The 22,815-nt window shown below is 46.1% G+C and overlaps 1 protein-coding gene across 2 annotated transcripts in view; it reads right to left on the bottom strand.

Annotated features, from left to right (window-relative positions):
- Positions 1 to 22,378, bottom strand: part of Zw10 (Zeste-white 10) — a 116,929-nt gene extending 94,551 nt beyond the window's left edge. Inside the window, exons 1-2 of one of the 2 annotated variants that reach the window (XM_067092873.1) lie at positions 22,052 to 22,378; positions 206 to 266 (exon numbers count right to left, since the gene is read on the bottom strand). In XM_067092873.1, the coding sequence (XP_066948974.1) occupies positions 206 to 239 (34 nt within the window). In that variant the 5' untranslated portion in view covers positions 240 to 266; positions 22,052 to 22,378. The remainder of the gene's footprint in view (positions 1 to 205; positions 267 to 22,051) is intronic. The other variant, XM_067092881.1, reaches the window with a different exon arrangement.
- Between the last annotated feature and the right edge of the window lie 437 nt (positions 22,379 to 22,815).

Below are 22,815 nucleotides of genomic sequence, written 5' to 3'. Positions count from 1 at the left end.
TATCACAAACTTTCACTGACCTCAGTTTCTTGTCTTTCAATATAGTACACTATGTAGCATCCATACATAATTCTTCCAGGTTAGGCTACATATTATATTGAAAAAAACAGCAATATCTCTCTCTCTCTCTCTCTCTCTCCACATTTCCATACGTCATATATTTCTACAAAAGTACAATTTGCTGATAAAACAAAACTCAACTTACGAACTGAAACTAACACATCCCCAACAAAGGACATGGCTCCTGTTGACTTTTAAAGAGTACCCTGCAAATAAAACAAATTCATTAAATCACTTTCACTTTCATATTACCCTTTCATAAAGTACTGATGTAAACATAACTGTACATATATTTGATAATATATGTATACAGGCAGTTATAATATTTATGGTATATTTTTGCTTATATTTATAAAAACAAAAGCTAAATTTCTCATACAGAAGTTTTATACAAAACATAACACACACACACACTCAATATTTTGTAGCTGAGCCAACCTAATTTTATACATATAACATCAATATTTTTCATACATACAATTTCAGTACAGTATAAACAGTTTTCCAACTAGCATTTTAAGACAACTGAAATGACAGTCAGTTCAGTTTGAATTAAAATTCCTTGATCCTTACAATTCTCTTAATTTATGATAGATACATAGAAAGAAAATCTATTCAAAACTGAAAGTACCCTGAAAATATACCTTAATATTAAAAAACTACAGAATTTAATCATGTGTTTTCATGAGGGTTATAACCATCACACAAATAGTTCATCTGAAAATATACCTTAATATTAACAAACTAAAGAAATTACTCATGTATTTTCATGAGGATTATAACCATCACACAAATAGTTCATCTGAAACTGATATATCATAAATTCAAGATAAAGTACCTTTTTCTTTAATATATGAACCTGAAGTCTTTTGTGAGGGTTACCTTCAGCAAAAGCTGGTCCGGTCACTGAATCCTGGTAACAAGACTGTTACAGTAACTATTGATAGATAAGGAAAGGACTGAGAACCATCTACTCACTCAACTAATGGTTTTTCCCCCCTCAGCAACAGGGATAAATGCGAGGACAGTAAGAGGTGACATTATATTTATTTTATAAAACTTCAGGTGTGTTTATCTGTCAAAAATACAAACTTTCACTGTGGAATTTCTTCTTACAAGAATAAAATCTTTCATCTTTTATATGGATGGATAAAACCCTTTAGGAAGGTGTTGCAGTCTAATGGGCGAGAATGGTGTTGTTCTTCCATCCAGAACTGTCTGCTTCCTAGTCATGTATGTGAGCAATAGATGAATGATTCCTGTAACCAACTTGACATGTGTAATGCCATAGTGACAGGACCCTGTGCCACTATACAGCTTGCTTGTAACCTTACTCTAAGAAAATAAAAGTATTTTGGTTCCCTGTGCATCAAGATATTTCATGTTATGAAGAACACAAAAATATGTGATGGAGTGGGTTGAGTTGGTTGCCATACAAGCTGACTAGTAACTTGTCAGATCTCTGATGCTTGAATCATACATAAACATGAGAAACTTGGGAAACTTTTTTTACTTCAATAACACAACTTGATACAGAAGTGTTAATGCTGTGTTCTTAAGTCTCCTTAATGCAACCTGTTTTAGATCATTTGTCCTTCCTTTACTAGAATACTGTTCTCCAGTATGGATGTCTGCCTCTGCCTGAGATCTATCTCTTTTAGACAGAGTGGTTTGTGGTGGTAGGTTTGTTTCCTACTAATAGTAGTTATGACTTGGACCATTGATGGACTTTTTCATAAGTTGTATTTTAACAGAGATCTTTCACATTTACAATTGATCACTGATCCCCTTTTCCTACCGAGGGCAACCAGATTAGTTGAACAGCAATATCAATATGGAGTAAATGTGCCTCGCTGTTGAACTTCCCAGCTCCAGAGTTCCTTTCTTAAAGAACCTCACACAGTTGGACTGTGGACCAGCCTCCCTGAGGATGTTGTGCAAATGGAACTTTAGTTCAAGTGAAGATGCAATGCATTACTACTTCAATACAATTCAACTTGTATTTTAATGTTGCACTTACATTTTATTTTGTTATCTATTAATTTGTTAATTTATCTGTCTTCTAATAACTGACCTCCTCTTTCTGTATTTCCCATTACCTTCTGTTATTTCTGTTAAACAAACACCATATTCTTTAGAAGCCTGAATTTCAAGTCAATGGTCCCTGTGGGCTTGTTCCATATGAAAAGGATTCATCTTCTGATTAATAATATAATAATAATAATAATAATGTGAATAATAAAAATCCACACTTATATAGTAAATATATTACTATGTAAAAAGAACCAAAGACTTTCGAACACCTGAACGGTGTTCCTCATCAGTGTTAACATTAAAATGCATTTTAACGTTAACACTGATGAGGAACACCGTTCAGGTGTTCGAAAGTCTTTGTTCTTTTTACATAGTAATATATTTACTATATAAGTGTGGATTTTTATTATTCAGATTGTTTTTCACGAAACTGTGAATCTTTTAGCAATAATAATAATAATAATAATAATAATAATAATAATAATAATAATAATAATAATAATGTATTCAATATGAAAATCATACTAAAATCTACCACAAATTTACTGTTACCAAGATATTTAAACTCTATATTTAATATTTTAGCATTCAATCCCATGGGGCTAGTAATTAACACAGCACCCAAGGGAGTGGTTGTGGTGTTACAGTAAAAATTTACCAAGAAATCTAATTCCGAATTTTGTTGCAATAGTTTATCTGCCTGGTCTAGTATTAATAGTACATTGTTCATACACATCCATCCATACAATAATGTTACTAAACTTCACTACTGTGCCAAAATTAAACAAATATACTAGCATGCCTGGCTTTGTTTTTAAAGGGCCATAAATACATGTTATCTTACAATTTATTGAAAATCATAAAATTATTTTTAAAATAAAATTAAGTTTCATATAAGCAGTCCCTGGGCTATGACGGGTCCGACTTACGACGTTCTGAGGTTATGACACTTTTCAAATATATTCATCAGAAATTACTTCCCGGTTTACGACTTATGTTAAAGGGTTATGACACTTACGACGCTATCTGACAGAAGAAATATGGCTACAAAATGGCAGAATAATCAAAATTTGGAGTTTTTTTAATGAAAAACTCAATAAAAATTCAGTTTACATTGTTTTCAATACACCCAAAGCATTAAAAATAAAATTTTTAAAGTAAATTGTATTTTTCCTAACTATACAAACCTGAGGTCCTTTACATTAGGAATTACTTTCAGGTGTAGGCTGGAAACGGCCGTTAAACTCTTGAGCAAGGTGGTTAGGCAGTAAGAACCGCCAGGTAGGCAGGGATACCCGCCTGCCTGGATGTAAACATTCCAGTTTGCCTTTCGGTCCAGGTTCAGATTGAGGGGTGGCATGAGGTGGGCATAAAGTGTAAAGGACCTCGGGTTTGTATAGTTAGGAAAAATACAATTTACTTTAAAAATTGTTATTTGTTCCGACACAATATACAAACCCTTGGTCCTTTACAATAGGAAGACTCACTGGTTGGAGGGAGGAATCTGAGCGAGTCTCCTGAACTGAATGGAGTTCTGCACACCTGGGTTACTTCTCCTGGTCGAAAGAGCGAGGAGGAGTACCATGCCTCTGACATATTGATCGGAGTGTAGGAACTGCAAGATCAAATGTCAGATACTGGACCTTTTCGCATGAGTGAGGAAACGTAACTCCTACAAAATAGGCTGGAAGGATCTAGAGTCGGAGGCAGTAAGGAAAACCAGAGATAGGGTTCCCTTATTGCCAGTCTCTCCTTCCTCCCCTTGCTAGCGAAAGGAGCGGAATTGCTCCTATGATTCTATAAGAAAAATAGAACGGGTGCTTGATGTGTAGTCTTACCACATCAGTGCCAGTTCCAGCAGCTATTGGTTCGAGTCCTATTCTCATCCCTAAGGAGAAGAAGTTGGAGGACGGGGAAGGAGGAGGAAGAGAGGCCAGTCACTCTCAGAATCCTTCTCACTTCCAGAACCAACACCTTAGGCGAGATGCTACTTGTCCTCTTGAAGGAGCCTGGTAAGACAACACAACCTGTTGAGCAGCCACCACAGAGCCAAGGAAAAAGGGTTCCAAGGGCCTGTGGGCAAGACCGAAGGAAGAAGACAAGAGTGTGGTCTAAGAGACCACGTCTTGCTTCCAGACCGAAGGATGGACCAAGCCATCGACTTCGTGAGCTCTCAGGTGAAAGGTATGGGTATCGTCGTCGTCAGCTGCCAAGTACCTCCTTTGATCGCTTCACGAAGCCAGGAGGAAGATGTGTCCTTAGACACTTCTTCCTTGGGAGAGACAGTACTAGCGAAAACGTTGACGACATCCAGGTTAGGAATGTCGAGCCTTTCAGAAAGTACCACAGCTCCCAATAGGACAAAGTAACGAATGATCTGGATCATCAACACAAAGTCCAAGGAGGAGAGGAACAAGAAGGACTCAAACCTGACAGTCGATGCCAATGTATTCGGAGTCCACCTACGACACCCAAGAAGGAGTCGAGGTATGATCCCCATCCCTGTTCTTCCATCTTCTACGCCAAGGCCAGGGTAAGATGAGAGATGGTCCTAAGAGGGCACATCTCTATCCGACGACTCTTGTAGGGCACGTGCAGAGCACGGACAGGAACCCTAAACGAGAGTCGCATGTCACCCAGGAAACAGTTCCCTGGGACAGCACGACTGAAGAAGCTTCTTGCCTGTAGCTAACTCTCGACTGAGGAGACGAAGGCTACTTCAGATAGAAGACTAGGTTGCAAGGGCTTACGTTCTTCACAAATGAAAGGGAGAGAAGCAACCCTCGGCGGAGAAGACGAGGACGTCCAGACTTGACGAGCAACTCTGACCCGAGAAGAAGTTCCGACAACGACACCACCAGCGAAGACGGATCCAGTCCCTGGGACAGTGTTGCAGAGGACTTCAAGGGATATCTAGCTATATCCGTTGCTGCTCAGCGAGAAAGCTTGTGCTTACAAGGAAAGCTGGAAAGTCTCCCAGTCCTGAACACACAGTGATGTACTGCCTCAAGAACTGCTTCTTGTGTAGCTGTTACAGGAGGTTGGATCAAGCGGAATTCTTCTCGATGCCTCAGCAATCAGGTCGGATGAAGGCGAAGTCTTCAAGTATTTGTCTGTAACTCGGGGTGAGCAATGTTTGTGAACCCCTGGCGAAACGGACAAATACGGAGGGAAAAAATGTCGATATTGAGTTTTCACCAAAAAGACAGCATGCCTCAACAGAGCGGCCCCTGGTCTGGTATAAAGGAGTGAGAAAAAACTACCGACTTGTGTGCAGGGAGGCAACAGAAGGACGGTAGGGATTTCTCAGTCGAACAGTCTCTGCATGAATCTTCGTGAAGAAAAAGTGAGCAGCATGTTCCGTCCCGATCACTCAAACCCGAGGCCAGGCTTACCTACCAATACATCCCCACCAGGAATGCATCTGGTTCACTGATGTGGAGTGTGCAATAGAACAACACTTGAGTACCTGCAAATGTCGAGATGAAACAGGAGGAAAAAACGATTGCCTCTTGTTTGTCGACAAATGCCACTACTGTGGTTTTGTTGTTCAACGAAACCAGTGAGTGCCCCAAAACCCATCCTGAATTCTCGGACGCCAAAAGGCTGCCCTGAGCCCAGGATGGTGATGAGAAGGTACTAATTGTCTCAGTCACACAAATTCAAGACAAGGTCTTACCAGTGTGCGCCTGTTCCTCAATCTGTGAATCCGTAAGTAGACATAAGATGTGAGGGGAATATGCAAGCATATTCGAAGGTTCCTTCAATCAAGCATTAGCCTAACTCTTTCCTCATACTTCGAAGAGGAAAGAAGGACGGAGGAATGGGAGCAGACCTCCATTCTCCACCATGGGGAAGCTTCAGCAAGATGACAGGACACCGAGACAACTGGCTCTAGCCAGGCTGGCATTTCCCAAATCAGGAGCACAGGAGAGGAAGCATGATAGAAGTTCGATGAAAAAATTGCCGAAACCTAAGGGAAATAGATACTTTCTCCTGAAGGAATCCATTCCCAGGTTTCAGCAATGTCGCTGCCAGCTCCAGAGACTCGATAAGTATCATTTCATCCAGGCATCAGCAGTAAGAGAACTTCCCAGTCAATACTTCTTTTCTCTTCCCTTTTTCCCTCCTCCCTTATGTAAAAGAGGGTGGAAAAAGATACAGTTATGTGCACTTTCCTAGAAGGGAAGAAGAAGGCTATGTGTTCCGCAATCTTCTTCTGAAGCCTGGCGCTTCTTAGGAGTTGAGGGGGGCTGGCTTGAACTCAAGGTTGAGTCAAGATGACTAAGACCCAAAAGGACAAGGCAGTGCCCTGGTATGAACCTTGATTACCGAGGTATCTGGCAAATCTCTGAAAGAGAAAGGCAGAACCAAGTAAAGGTTCATTCCTAAGGGTCGAGCCAAGCCAATCCAGGACTTACAAAATTGGAGACCCAAATTGGGACAAAGTCCTTCTTCTAGCACCAGAATTGCCTAAAGAACTGCATTCGGCAAGACCCTCCGAGGCAAGAAGAATTCATATTCTGTCGAGGCAGGGGAGAAGCTTGGCGTCTTGACCTGAATGAACTCCTTCTCTGAAGAAAAGAATTCATCTGGTTGAGAACGCTCTTGGAAGCAAGGACCACGGCGTTCCCCGACACTCTTAGCTCCTCGGGAACTGCAAGGGTTGCAAGTGGTGAAGATTAATCATTGGGGGAGCCGCGGTCCTGTTCCGGGGATCCTCACGGGATCCTCACGCCAAAATGAGAAACTCCTGTACCTCTCCCCTGGATGGGAAACCTTGATAGATCCCACAGAACCCTCCTTGGCTACCTGGTTGTACTAAAGAGAATCTCCAAAAAAACGAGGGCAGCCTAACTCCGAAGATAAGTTCGTCGAAGCTCTCTCTGTCCGTCTCGCGCCTCTTGGAACAACCGAGAGGGAAAGAGAACAGGTGAGGAGAAAGAGTACCCCTACCTGTCCTGCCAGTAAGACCAGTAGGAGAGGTGGACTGTCAGCGATAATCAACCAAAGGAGATTACTGCCACATGGGGGAAGGAGAGCATTTGTGCTGTGGCAAAGCGCTTTCCTGGGAAAAGCAGAAAGTTCACTTGAACAGAGCCAAGAACCCGATTCGGAAAAACTGAGTGGGGCCGAGCCGAGACGCATTGAACCATGCCGCTCACGCAAACGCAATCCAACTGGGTGGTATGCCTTTGACTGGGAGGCAGGCGGGGTGAGCCAAACCAGTCTCGCAAACGCGACCAGGGACTGAGCTGGGCGGGCAAGCCGAGCCGAGCCAGTCTCGCAAGCGTGACTAGGGGCTGGGCGGGGCAGGCAAGCTGAGCAAGCCAAGCTGATCGCGAGAACACAATCGGCACTGGACAGGGCGGAACTCGTATGCCATGAACTACTGCTAGTTTCCTGAACTCTAAACTCCTTCGAGGCTGAGGTCCTTCGAGAAGAAGGTTCAAAGGGGAATTCTGTGTCTGCTATCCTGTATGCTCGAACCTTAAGGTTCAAGACACGAGGATGAAACCCGGCCAAGCAAACAAAGCAGCTGGCAGGCAGTATGGACACACCTGGTGTCTCAGCAACCAGACACCTGGCGTCTCGGTACCCAGACACCTGGGTGTCTTGGGGCTTTCTCTTGTCCTGTACCTCTCATCAGGAGAGCGCTCATGATTCATAAAATTTGAGCGACACATGACACTCCTAAAAAATCAGGAGTGGCTGCTTTCGGTTTCCTAAGAAATAGAAAAGAGCCAGGGCATGGAACCAGTCTTAGACGCAGATTTCTGAGACTGGCAAAGAGGGCATGGCCTCGAGAGGTCACCCCCAAAACGCCAGACCCCACAGGAGAATGCGAATCAGTTCCTGCCTGAGGGTGGGAAGAGCCAACGAGAGAAACTTGTCTCCTGGAAGAGAGTCAGTCCCTTAGAAGTCCCACAGGACTCCCGAAGGGAATCTCTTCCCTGCGTCTTCTGGTGTTCAAACCGAATAGGATCAAGACACCAGACTGGGAACCCGACTGAGCACTGGCAAGCACTCAGGGAGCACTTGTGGTGTTGGCAGGAAGAGCTGAGACACCTGGGTGCCTCGGCCCTTTCTCTTACACTACTCCCGAACTGGGCCGGGGAGAATACTCTCCAGACCAGATCGGGATACTCGATATTCCACAGAATCTCGAGCACTTGGAGCGGCTTGCGAACGAGCGCCGAAGCAGCCCCCGTCTTAAGAGGCGGAACCTCTACTACTGGGAACAGGATCGCAAACCGAGGTCTGCATGCCCGCGGCTCCCAAAACACAAACCCAGGGGTATGCGAATCGGTTTCCTAACCCGAAGGTCGGGAAGAGCCAACAAGAGACCCACTGCCTCCTCGGAAGGAGGCAGTCCCTAGACGTCCAAGGGCATCAAGGGGAAGAAGCAGCCTTCCTCTCCTTCGGCTGATGGAGGTCTGTCTGATTCCCGGGACCTCCTTGGACCTCAGGAGGGGAAGGGAGGATACAGCAGAAGACGAAATCGAAGATAAGATGAAGAAGACGGCGGCTACTTTCACAGGGCAACTTCCTTCACCTTCACTCCAACATCTTCTACAGGATGGTGGACACGAAACATCGTAACCTTCCAGGGCAGCTAGGCAGGAACACAGCAGGAGCAGCCTGGGACACCACCACCAGGAGAAGCAGCAGGCATGATCAGGACAGCTGATGCAGGAGCTACGGCAGCGGTTCGGAAGGCAGGAGCTACTGCAATGGCCATGAACGTCATTTCCACAGGGCGACTTCCTTCACCTTCAAGCCGACATCTTCTACAGGATGATGGAAATCGTACCCTCCAGGGCAGCTGGCTGGAACACAACGGAAGTAGCCCAGGGGCACGACCACCAGGAGAAGAAGCAGGCATGATCAGGACAGCAGATATAGGATCTACGGCAATGGTTCGGAAGGCAGGAGCTACTGCAATGGCCAGGAACGTCACTTCCACATGGCAACTTCCTTCACCTTCAAGCCGTCATCTTCTACAGGATGGCGGACATCGTAACCTCCAGGGCAGCTGGCAGGAACACAACGGAAGCAGCACTGGGCACGATCACCAGGAGAAGCAGTCACATGAAAGTCACCAGCAGCGACAGGAACAATCATGACGGCTAATGCAAGAGATCAGGAAGAGCCGCCCAGAGACTGTCATTGAGTTAACAGGAGCATAACACAGGGAACAGATGGACCACAGATATGCCAGAGGCATTGCCACAGCATACATGAAGGCCAGCAATGACAGCAGTCGATCCACATCGGCGGGAACAGAGTCAGAACAATCCCAACGTGGAACTATGTCATCCAGCCCGGTGCTGTGGTCGATCCCGAAGCAACACTAAATGAATGTCGGGACTCTTTCATGCGAGATATCCCCTGAGATATCCAACCAACTACTGATGTGTCTGCGATGCTCACTGTCAAACTGAAAGAAAAAGCAAAGATGATTAGAGAAGGAAACTCCTCTCGCTACAAGGGGATGTAGCGAACTGCCCTACGCAGCAGAGGAGGTACCCTAGAAGAGGTTGCCTGACCCCACCCCTTTGGTCTTCGCCCGATGAGCGAGCGAAGAGGCCGAAGGCGAGAGATCTCTACCGAGGGAGAGATAAGGAAGAACTTACGGGGAAAGAAAAGGACAGAGGAGAGGCCACCAAGGGCACTGTGGAAGTGGAACTTACAGACGATGCCAGCAACCTCCCACCCACCCCTCAACTCTCTAAGCGCAGGCAGCGAAAACAACACTCCGCACAAGTAGGAAGGAAGTAGTCATGCCCTTACACATGGAGGGCGGGAGCCTAAGAAGGGAAGCAAACTCTTATGTCCCAATCAATGTAGGGGAGCGAAGATATTACGTCCCAATCTGATTGTACAAGGGAATGCCTTCAGTATGTAAATAAAAGGCCACTGGAAGAGAAGCATTATCACTCAGTTATGCTACTCTAAATATACCCTTGGCCGTCAATTCCAAGACACAGCAGAGGGGAACGACGGCTTATGCAAGGTTATCACAAATATCACAATTTTTAAAAGTAAATTGTATTTTTCCTAACTACTGTATACAAACCTGAGGTCCTTTACATTAGGATTACTTACTTTGAACTTCAAACAAGGTGGTTAGGCAGTTAACTACCGTCTGGGAGCTGGATGTAAACATTCCAATTTGCCTTTTGGCCCAGGTATCAACTTCAAACCTGAGGTGGTTAAAATGGGACAGTTAAGTTAGGAAAAATCACAATTTTTAAAAGTAAATTGTATTTTTCCTAACTGCAAACCCGGATCCTTTACATTCAATTACTGCCTTTCGCTGGAAACCAGGAACTAAACAAGGTGGTTAGGCAGTTAACTACCGTCAGGAGGGTGGCATGATGGTTCCATTTGCCTTTAAAGGGCATAAAATGTAGAGGACCTCGGGTTTCTGTAGTTAGGAAAAATCACAATTTTTAAAAGTAAATTGTATTTTTCCTAACTATACAAACCCGAGGTCCTTTACATTAGGGATTACTTTCAGGCGTAGGCTGGAAACGGCCGTTGAACTTCAAAAAGGTGGTTAGGCAGTTAACTACCATCTGGGAGGTGGGAGTACCGCCTGCCTGGATGTAAACATTCCAATTTGCCTTTCGGCCCAGGTATCAGATTCAGGGGTGGCATGAGGTGGGCATAAAATGTAAAGGACCTCGGGTTTGTATACCTGTAGTTAGGAAAAATACAATTTACTTTTACAAATTGTGATTTCTTCCGACACAATATACAAACCCTCGGTCCTTTACATTAGGAGACTTACTGGTTGGAGGGTCTCCTGAACTGACTGGAGTTCACCACCTTGTCTTCCCTTCCCGGTCGATAGAGCGAGGAAGGGAAAACTGCCTCTGACAAAATGATCAGGTTGTAAGAAACACAGGATCAGTTGTCAGACTTCTGGGTCCCTTTGCATGAAAGAGGAAACGTCAGTTCGTGCAAAGTAGGCTAGGAAAAACTTGGAGTCGGATGACATAAAGGCACTCACAAGCACTGGGTTTGTCTTATAGTCATGGTCTCCCTCCCCATCTTGCAAGGGGAAGGAGTGGTGTTGCTTCTATCAACCTGAACGGAAAATAGAACGGGAGCTCCCGTTGGATGCTTACCTGCATCAATCGCCAGATCCAGCATGTAACGGCATGTCCGCTCCCTGCCCATGGGAAGAGAGCCAGGATGGGGAGAAAGAAGAGAGGCCAGTCCCTCTACATTCATGCTCCCAATCACAACCGTACATCTTAGGCGAGATGCAACCTGTCCTGTTAGAGGAGCTGGGTAACCTACACAACTTGCTGAACAGCCACCACAGGACCCAAAGAAAAAGTGTCCAAGGACTTGTGAGCAACATCCCGGAGGTAGAAGGAGGAGAAGGTAGTCTGTTGGGACCACACGCCAGCCTTCAGCACCTGCGCAACTGACAAGTTCAACCGACATGTTCTTCCGAAATGCAAGGGACAGACCAAAGCTGCGGACTTTCTGAGCTCTCGGACTAAGCGTACCAGTGTCATCTTCTCCTGCAGCAGAATACGCTCTCCTTATCGTCTCACGAAGCCAGGAAGAGATGGTGTTCTTGGACACTTCTTTCTTGGTCAAGCCAGTACTGACGAAGAGTCATCGACACTCAGGCCAGAGACGTCGAGTCCTCTTCAAATAGCGCCGCAGCACTCTAACAGGACACAGTAGCATCTCATCTGGTTCATTACCTACAAAGTCCTCTGGGGATGGGATCATGAAGGACTCGAACTGTGCGTCAGGGACTGAAGGATTCCAAGTCTTCGCTACGAAATCCCGGACGAAATCGAGCGTAACTGATCCCCATCTCCTCGAGTGTTTAACCCTTAAACGCCGAGCCTCTATTTACAAAGTGTCTGCCATATGCCGGCGGGGTTTGAGATTTAGCGCCGAAGCGGAAAGAAAGTTTTTCAAAAAATCACAGCAGGCTTTTTAAGAAGGGTTCATTTTTGGCTCCTTTTTTTTCTCATTGCCTGAAGTTTAGTATGCAACCATCAGAAATGATAAAAATATCATTATCATATATAAATATTGGAATATATGGCAGTGCGAAAAAAATTTTCATATATAATTCTATACAAATCGTGCTGTGAGCAAAATGGTTAAAGCTAATGAATTTTTTTTTTTCGTGGTACTGTACACTAAATTGCGATGATTTTGGTATATAACAAATTGTAAAACGATCAAAGCGACATAGAAAAAATATCACAAAATGATGCATGAATTCATAACGCACAGACGTAAAAAAATTTTTTTTTCAAAAATTCACCATAAATCGAAATATTGTGCTAGAGACTTCCCGTTTGTTGCAAAATGAAGGTAAATGATTGAATATTACTAGAATGTAAGAGTTTTAGCTTACAATTACAGCTTTCGACCATTTCGGTCAAGTTAAACTTGACCGAAGGTCAAATTTTTTCTATTTATCCTGATTTATATGAAAATATTTCAAAACTGATAAAAGCTACAACCATGAGTTATTTTTTGTTGTATTCTACATGAAATTTCGCACATTTTCATGCATAAAACTTTATGTAACGGCTAACAGAAAATGGTGCAAAATTACGATAAAGTGACTAAAGAAATTCTGAGATTTTCAGCAGAGTTAGCGTGCACGGACATAAGGAAAAAGTTTTTTCCAAAAATTCACCATAAATCGAAATATTGTGCTACTTCTTGTTTGTTGCAAAATGAAGGTAAATGATTGAATTGCTAGAATATAAGAGTTTTAAATGATTGACCATTTCAATGACTGACAGAAGGTCAAAAATTTTGGCACTTATCGTGATTTATATGAAAATATTTCAAAACTGATAAAAGTTACAAGCATGGGTTATTTTTTGTTGTATTCTACATGAAATTGCACACATTTTCATATATAAAACTTTATGTAACGGCTAATAGAAAATGGTGCAAAATTACGACAAAGTGACTAAAGAAATTCTGAGATTTTCAGCAGAGTTAGCACAAGCGGAGGTAAGGAAAAAGTTTTTTTTGAAAATTCACCATAAATCGAAATATTGTGCTAGAGACTTCTCGTTTGTTGCAAAATGAAGGTAAATGATTGAATATTAGTAAAATGTAAGAGTTTTAGCTTACAATTGCATTTTTCAAACATTTCGGTTGAGTCAAAGTTGACCGAAGGTTGAAATTTTGGCACTTACTATGATTTATATGAAAATATTTCAAAACTGATAAAAGCTACAACCATGAGTTATTTTTTTGTTGTATTCTACATGAAATTGCACACATTTTTATATATAAAACTTTATGTAATGGCTAATATAAAACAGTGCAAAAATTACGACAAAGTGACTAAAGAATTTCTGAGATTTTCAGCAGAGTTAGAGCAGACGTAAGGAAAAAGTTTTTTCAGTTAGCTCACCATAAATCATTGTGCTGAGACTTCTCGAAAAATGAAGGTAAATGATTGAATATTACTAGAATGTAAGAGTTTTAGCTTACAACTGCATTTTTCGACCATTTCATCAGTCAAAGTTGACAACGTTGAAATTTTGGCAAACAAAAATAATAAAAGTGTTTTATGTTGTATTCTACATGAAATTGTCCATTTTCATATATAAAACTTTATGTAATGGCTAATAGAAAACGGTGCAAAAAGTTATGACAAAATGACTAAAGAATTTCTGAGATTTTCAAGTTAGCTGATGCATTCTTTTGGGAGAAGAAAGAAATTCACGCATGAGGCCTCCCAGCATCCCTCAAGGCCCTTGAAAAATTTTTTTTCCTTTACGAATATTTAAAAAAACTTTTTGTAGTCGCCGTATGTTATGTCCACTCGGCACCCGACAGACAACTTTTGTCGATGTAAAATACATCCAGTCAGCGTTAAAGGGTTAACATCGAAGGAAAGTCCGTGTAATTCACCAACTCTCTTCGCCAATGACAGGGTCAGCAGGAAGACGGTCTTGAGGGTCAGATCCCTGTCTGACGACTCTCGTAAATGCTCGTACGGTGCACAAGTCAGGCTCCTTAGAACGAGAGTCACATCCCACGCAGGGGGCCTGAGATCCCTGGGTGAGCAAGACCTTTCGAAGCTTCTCATTAGTAGAGAGATCTCGAAGGAAGAAGAGATGTCTACTCCTTTCAGCTGTAAGACTAGGCCGAGTGCGGTGGGGTAGCCTTTTACAGCTGAAATGGAAAGAAGCTTCTCTCGGAGAAGGAAGACGAGGAAGTCCGCGACCTGCTGAATAGAAGCTCCGACCGGAGAGATACCCCTTCGAAGACACCAACCACAGAAGACGGACCACTTTCCCTGGTATACGCTGCGGAGGATCGTCTAAGGTGTCCTGCCATCTCTGTTGCTGTGCGACGCGAAAAGCCTCTCGCTCGCAAGAGATGGTGGATAACCTCCAGCCGTAAAGACAAAGGGACTGCACTGCCTGGTGGTACCACTTTACGTGGGGTTGACACAGCAGGTTGGGCCAGTGGGGATCTCTCTCGGCACCTCGGAGAGGAGAGCTAGCAGGTCTGGATACCAAACTGCCTGTGGTTATTTGGGCGCCACCAGAATCATCCTGAGATTCAGAGTGATCGTCACTCGGCTGATCACTTGGCGAATCAAACAGAACGGAAAAAAGGCGTACACGTCGAGGTTGTCCCAGGGGTGCTGGGACACGTCCTCCATAGCGGCCCATGGGTCCGGCACGACCGAACAGAAGAACTGGAGTTTTCTGTTGTGCCGGGTGAAAAACAGGTCGATGGCTGGACACCCCCAAAGGTCGAACAGCCTTTCCGTCACTTCCAAGTGAAGGGACCATTCGGTTCCTATCACTTGATTCTGGCAGCTGAGCTTGTCTGCCATGACATTCCTCTTGCCTGGAATGTACCTGGCTGACAGCTCTGTCGAGTGAGTCATGGCCCACTCATGCACCTGCATTGTCAACTGGTGGAGCAGGAAGGACACCAGGTCCCCCTGCTTGTTGATGTATGCCACTACCATGGTATTGTCACTCATCAGTACCAAGCAGTGTCCCATCACTCGATCCCGGAACTCTTGGAGAGCCAGGAAGGATGCCTCAGTTCCAGGATGTTGATGTGAAGGCGCTTGTCGTCTCGGTGCCACACTCCCGAAGTCAGCAACTCCTCCAGGTGTGCGCCACATCCCTTGGTCGATGCGTCTGAGAACAGCAGCATGTCCGGAGGGGGAGTATGCAGGGATACTACTATCAAGAGGTTCCTGTCGTCCATCCACCAGCAAAGGTCCTCCCTCACCTCCTCAGAAAGAGGAATGAGGAAGGACTGGGGGTCTCGGGACTGGGACCAACATTCCTTTAGTCTCCACTGTAGAGACTGCAGGTGAAGGTGCCCATGAGGTACTAGCTTCTCCAGCGATGACAGGTGACCGATGACGACTTGCCATTGCCAGGCTGGCTGCTCCTGTCGTGACAGGAACAGGTGTGCTGCCTGCCTGAACCTGCTGATACAAGAGTCCGAGGGAAAGGCTTTCGCTGCCACCGAGTCTATCAGCATGCCCAGGTACTTATCCTCTGCTTGGGTATGAGATCTGACTTCTCGAGGTTCACCATGATCCCAAGATCGCAGCAAAACTCGAGAAGCCAATCCCCGCCCTGTAGCAACTGCAAGCAGGAGCTGGCAAGGACCAGCCAGTCATCAAGATACCTCAGTAGACGTATCCTGTGCGAATGGATACAAGCTGACACGAGCGAGAAGACTCTTGTAAACACCTGGGGAGCGGTCGAGAGCCCAAAGCAAAGTGCCCAGAATTGGAAGACCGTCTCCCTGAGGACAATGCGGAGGCACTTGCGAGAGGACAGATGAATGAGTACTGTATTTGGAAATACACATCCTTAAAGTCCACCGTAAGCATGAAGTTGTTCTCTCTGATGGAAGCAAGCACAGATTGCGCTGTTTCCATCGTGAACCAAGTCTGGCGAATGAAACGGTTCAAGGGAGAGAGGTCTATGACCGGTCTCCATCCCCCTGAGGCTTTCTTTACGAGAAAGGTACGGCTATAAAAGCCTGGAGACTGGTCCAACACAACTTCCACAGCACCTTGCTCAGCATGGCTTGCACTTCTTGCTGTAGTGCAGTGTCGTTCGGAGATTCTTGGACGTACGTGCAGAGATGGACCGGAGTGTAGGTGAGGGGAGGACGAGGCTCGAAGGGTAGTAGATATCCCTCCCGAAGGACATCCACTATCCAGGTCTCGGCTCCGTGACGCTGCCATGTTGCCCAATGGCTGGACAGGCATCCCCCCACATTCGGCAGCTTTTGGGGGAACATCGCCCATAGCATTTTCCCTTCTTCTTCCCCTTGCCCCCTTTACCGGATTGGAAAGTGGGCTGAAAGGGGAGGGAAGGCCCACCCTTTCTAGAGGAAGAAGAAGGCTGGGTGTTTCCACGGGACCCCTTTGAAGACTGGGACTTCTTAGGGGCCGATGAAGTGCCAGCCTGGCCCGAGGGCCTAGTCGCAGTGGGACGCGAAGACCCAGAGGTCTTGGCCACTGCCTGGTGGACAAGCCGGTCACTGTCATCGGCCCGGCGCTTGTCTACTCGCGGCATCCACCAACTCCCTTGGGAAGAGAGAGGCGGAATCCAGCAATGGTCCATTCCTCAGGGTCACTGCCGACTCGGGTCCTACAGACCTGGAGAAGCAAGAGAGAACGGCGTCTCTCCGCTTCAGGACCAGGTTTGCCCACAGGTTTGCCGTCTGGTGGGTGAGGTAGGAGATGGCCCTACCCCCAGACTGGCACAGTCTCCCAAAGGCAGAGTCCTCCCCAGGCACGATAGCGCCCAAGGAAGCAGCTACCTTCGATACTGTGAAGGACCACCGATTGAGCCAGGAGACTGCCTGGAAGGCCGCCATGGCGGTGGCTTCCAACGTTGCGGCTTCTTGCTGAGAGAGGGAGATGCTCTCTGCAGTAAGCTGCTGCAACATAAGACCCGGATCCAGACGTACCAGGTCCGGGTCAACCTGTTTAGGCAGCAATGCCCTCTCCACTGGAGCGTAGAAGCGCTTCTGGTGAGGCAGAGGGGGGGAAGAAGCTTATCCGAGCGGTTCGATCTAAGTGAATTGTCTTGCCCAGACACAAGACCATTCACCTGGTCGAGGACCCCTTCGGCAAGCGTGGACCACGGCAGCCCCACTGAAGCCTTGGGTTCCTTCTTGGGTCCCCAAAAGATTCAAGGCACGATGGATGATCCACAGTTGAGGCCGTGGTCCCTTCCCCGAGGTCATTGTGCTGACGAATCAGCGCAATAACCTCTGCAAACGTCCTCTGTATCTCTGGGGTGTCCGCATCCTGGGGAAGAGGACCCTCAAGCCCTTCCAGAGTGCGGTCCTCCCGATCTACTCTCCCTGCAGGAGGGAGAACCTTGGCAGACCCCCGTGATCCTTCCTGCACCACACGGGCATAAGACCTGGTCAAGCTGAGGACTGAGCCAGGTACATACACCCCCGAGGTAGAACTCTGGGGAGAAAACTCACCAGAATTCTTCCTGTCCGACTCGTGCCCCTTGGAAGGAGCCCAAAGGTAGAGGGGACAGGCGAGGAGGATCGTGCGCTCCCCTGGCCTTGCTGGCAGAACCAACAGGGGCAGTGGGCCGGGAGCAGTCACCAACCCACAGAGGTGACGGCAGCCCGGGTTGAGGAGAGTGGTTTCGCCTAGGCGAAGCAGTCTCCCGAGGAGAGCGGAGCGGCTCACATGTGCCGAGCCACACGCTCACCTCCCCTGAGCCAGGATGGCCGTGGGGATGCGGCCGGGGACTGGGAGGAGTCGAGCGTGCGGCTGGCTGGCGCGAGCTTGCGCTGTCCTATAGACACGCCCCAGTCTTCTTCAAGGCCGTAGCCTCTCGGGAAGACTGAGCAGGGGACCTCTTCTCTGCTCCTCCAGGCTTTCGGACCCGAGGGACCGAAGCACTTTCCCAGGAACCTGGCTTGGCACTCACGGGGGTACCAGCAGGAAGAGTCGGGGCACCTGCATACCCAAACTCTTTCTCTCACCCCACGCCCAGGTCTGTAAGGCGAGAAGTTTCTCCCGTATCAGCCTGGGGTACCTGGGTCTCCTTGGAAACCCAGGTACTTGGAGCGACTCGCACACGAGTGTCAGACGTGGACCCGCTGGCCTTAGAAGCAGGTTTCTTAGGCACAGCAGGGGGAGTGCGGACTGTGGTCTGCACACCCTTGGCTCCCAATGCGACTGACCCGGGGGCCAGGGCAGCAGTTCCCTGATCCGTGGATGGGGAAGAGCCAGCGAGAGATCCCACTGCCTTCCCAGTGGAAGGAGGCAGTCCCTTAGAAGTCTCGGTGCGAGACTTCTTTGGTGGGGGGGAGAGGCAGGCTTCTTCCTTCTTTGGCCGGGAAGCCTCGGAAGGAGAAGAGGAAGAAGAGGTAGCAGATGAAGACAATGATGATGACGAAGACGATGACGACGACACCTTTCTTGATCTCTTCTTTGACTTCCTCTTCGCCATCTTCTTCAGGATCGTAGTTAAGTCCCCAAACCATGTAGGAGCAGCCAACGAAGCAGGAGCAGCCGGGGGGGCCACAGCAGCAGGCGCAACCCCTGGCAGCGTAGGTGGTGCTCGGGCCAGCAGTTACCAGGGCGGGAACATCCGCACAGCAGCCAGGAACATGCGGAGGAGGAGGAGCTGGGAATGAAGGCACGGGTGGCACGCGAGCAGCCAGGCCGGGCTGAGCCAGGGTCGAAGGCATGGTGAGCGAGTCAGTCGATACGCCGGGCTGAGAGACAGGGAAGCGAGGAGCCAGAATCATAGACATCATTGAGCCAGGGTCAGCAACAGGGGCAGGAACAGTCACATACGGCACCGTTGATGTAACCATGTAGGACGGCCCAGGTCGTGAGAGAGGGCCAGAAACCCAGGAGGCAGTGGTACTGAATGGTGAGCGGCAGGGGCAGCCAAAACCTGGGTGTCCAGTTGAGAAGCCACCGACACAGGTAGCTTGGAGAATCCAGACATGGTGACAGACATGGTGGTGATCGTGGTTGCCGAGTGCGTTGTCACTGGAGCGTCAAACAGATGAGATACTAGGCCCTCCAGTGACAGAATGCCAGGTAGAACCAGGTGTAGCCAGGCCGAGGATAGATCTGATACCTGGCTATCCACCCTGAAACCTGAGGAAAAAGTTGAGTTAAGCTGGGAAGTCTCTGCTCGTTCTGGGGGAAAAATTTCCCCCCCGGCACAAGAAGAGACCCCTGAGAGGATGTCCTGATCAACTGACCCCCCACGCCCTTCCACACCCAATGAAACAAATGAGGAAGGGGAGGGGGAGTCCTCACCCGAGGGAGAAGGAGCAAGCAGGGGAAGTTGGCAGGGAGGGAGAAACGAACCTGACACGTTAGCCACCACTGGAGTCGTTGGGGGTGTATTACCCTCGGACGATTCCTTGGCTGGCTTCCGACAGTAGCGTCTCCTCCCTTCGAACCTCTTCCACGGCTCGGAAGACCAGGAACAACACTCGCTACAAGGAGCGTCGCGCAAACACACACGCCCCCTGCAAGATGGGCAGAGGGCGTGTGGGTCCGTGTCGACGTTAGACCTGAAGGTGTTACATTTCTTGCCTCCTACCCCAGGACACACACGCTGGTGATAGGAGGGTTTAGAAGGTTTATCAACATTCATACTGAAAAGAAAACAAGGAATTTTCTCACCAATAAGGTTGAAAAAGGGCAGTCAGGCAGAGAGCGAAGAACATCCGCATTCCACGACAGCCAAAAGCAAATTGGAATGTTTACATCCGGGCAGGCAGTACTCCCGCCTCCTGGACGGTAGTTAACTGCCTAACCACCTTGTTTGAAGTTCAACGGCCGTTTCCAGCCTATGCCTGAAAGTAATCCCTAATGCAAAGGACCAAGGGTTTGTATATTGTGTTGGAACAAATACATTAAGATCCCATCGGGATAATAAGAGCTTAACAACAGTCAGGCGGAGAGATCCGAAACCACGTCTGCAACACATGACGGCCGCAAGCAAACTGGAATGTTTACATCCGGGCAGGCGGGTATTCCCGCCTACCTGGCGGTAGTTACTGCCTACCCACCTTGCTCAAGAGTTTAATGGCCGTTTCCAGCCTACGCCTGAAAGTAATTCCTCATGTAAAGGACCGATGGTTTGTATATAGTGTCGGAACAAGAAGAGTTGTTTAATAAAAGCACAGATGAGATACCTACTGATGTAGATATGTACATAAGGGATAAAAAAGGATCTGAAAGAAATGTATCCAAAGCATTTTGAGGGAATAGGTAATTTTCTACAAAAATACAGGATGATGCCATACCAGCTATAAGTCCTATTTGTACGTATCCCATCGCTGCCACCATGCAACCACTTAAATACATAGACTAGATGAGGTGTGATGTAAATGCTTATAGAGGGGAAGACATATCTTTCTTGCAGTCAAGTCTTTGTACAATAAAGATGTCTTCCCCTCTACAAGCATTTACATCACACCTCATCTATGCAACTAAGTGGCATGCAAAGCCATAACACAGACTTCCCATTATCAGCCTAAAATGTCCAACCTAACACCCCAAAGACTTACTCTGCAATCTACCCAAAGATGACCAAAATCGATACTCGCATTTTGATAGCACATAAAGAGCTGATTTCATCTCACAATAGGCCTAACCTATTAGCCTACACAGGTTGGCCAAAGAATTCCCTGTCAAAACACCAATTGTACACACCAAAATTTAACCCGACAAAATAACTGACAGTATTGAGCTACGGGATTCCCTCCTTTTGGGGCGACTGGCAGCCCTAATATGCTAAACAGCCTGGGCTACAGGCCTACAAAACCTAGCTGATTTCATCAAAAAGCTCAGAACTAATAACAGCTCCGCCTAACCTTGCAAATTGAATTTTTCTAAGTTAGCAGCCTCAATTGGTTTCTTAGCAAGAATTTACTAAAAGCTAAGCTACTGTCATTGAACAGACTCAATTGTTTTTCTATGTTATTTTACTTGACACCAAAATTTAACCCGACAAAATAACTGACAGTGATTGAAGACTACACGACAAGTTCCTAACTCCTTTCTAAGCCGGCATTCGCGACAAGCCCCACCTCCCCTCCATAACTAATGCTAAACACCTCTGGGCTACGTTGGTATTTTTAGGCCTGGTTACAAAACCTGCCGGGCTATGGAGGTGGGGCTTGCCATGGAATGGCTTAGACCTACCATGCAAAAAAGCAAAAAGGTCAGAACTTAAGCCAGCCGACAAAATATTACTTTAAATTCTTCTAAAGCGAAGTAAAATAACATTGCAAACGTGAATTTTTCCATAGTTAGCAGCCTCGGACAGCCGGTTTCTTAGAAACCGAATTTACCGTTACTTTTTGCCAGTCGACTGTAATTAACCTCAGAACTGATTATGTTTCTCTATACTGGCCAGCCTGTAATGTTAGAATAGCCTGTCGCGCATGCGCAGTGTTATGGGGGAACTTTTGGTAAAAATGGTTTCCTTCACTGGTCCGCCCCCGGGTAAGTAACACGGCCTACTAGGTTAGGTTAGGTTAGGGTACGATTGGTTAGTATGGTTCCTTTTACAACAGCCTAGACTTCCTTAGCCGATCTCTTCTTGAACATATGGCTCCCTAATGACTTTCGTATTTGCAGAACCATTCTTTATAGTACAGAAATACTAAAAAAAAAAAATTGTTACGCGACAAATCTCCTGGTCAAATGGCAAAAAAAAAAACCTTCGTACCGATAACTTTACAAGGCTGTTAAAAAAACCTGGAAAATGTTTTAAAAAACAACTGGTGAACTTGGCAAGAGATAGGCCTAGGCTATCTAGTAGCCTAGACATGTAAAACAGCCTCCAGCTTTCCGTCAACTTTACATTTAACGCCAAAACTGCACAATATGATGGGTATTGCTTTTAAAAAATCGTCAAATTGTAAATGTACTCACCAAGTACTTTGAAACTGCGTAACTTAGCTGTCATAGGTCAGTCGAGACGTTCGCCGCCAAATTCTGTTGTTGAGGTGCAGGTGAAGGTTCAGCATCGAGGATTTCCCTTTGCAACGTCACACCAGGTTTGCTCTTGAGTTTGTTTTTTCTTATAGTTTTGAATGTTTGCTTTTTTAAAATTTTCCTTTGTGTTTTTCTTCTCGTGTGATATAAGATTCATTTTATTTTTATTTTTATTATGCTATCACTGAATGAAAAGCTTTCCTACTATTTCATTTTTGTCTTTTTCATACGGCTGTTGGAGATCAACTACTTCACTTGTTTCTTGTTTGTATGCTTCGTAAGATAGCAAACAATTAATTAGATCTTCCTCTACAAAAAAAAAAATACAGCAGAATCTTCCGCTGTATTAGTTCTTGCTCTGAAAGTATGCTGATACAATATTATCTTCGTTTATTTGTACGTTTGTAATTTCTCCTTTCCATTTCATACATTCTAAACTCACTTTCTTTTCCACTTCTTATCCCACCGTCTGGTTTTGGCTTTCAATTTTATCCAAGACATCTCCTTTGCCTCTTGCATATAGCTTACTTTATTGCGGGTTACAGTATTTATCATTTTCACTATATCTTCTGTTTTTTTCTCATTTACGGTAGGCTATTGTTTGTATATTACAGCTTCCTATTTACCACACATATCTTCAAAAAGGGTCCTCGTTAGCTGTAGCCTACTTTTCATGACACCTAATATTTTCCTATGTAATC

Source organism: Macrobrachium rosenbergii, chromosome 4, assembly GCF_040412425.1.
Source record: "Macrobrachium rosenbergii isolate ZJJX-2024 chromosome 4, ASM4041242v1, whole genome shotgun sequence".
NCBI lineage: Eukaryota > Metazoa > Arthropoda > Malacostraca > Decapoda > Palaemonidae > Macrobrachium > Macrobrachium rosenbergii.
The sequence above is the reverse complement of the archived record's forward strand: the minus strand, read 5'-3'. Positions and strand labels throughout refer to the sequence as shown.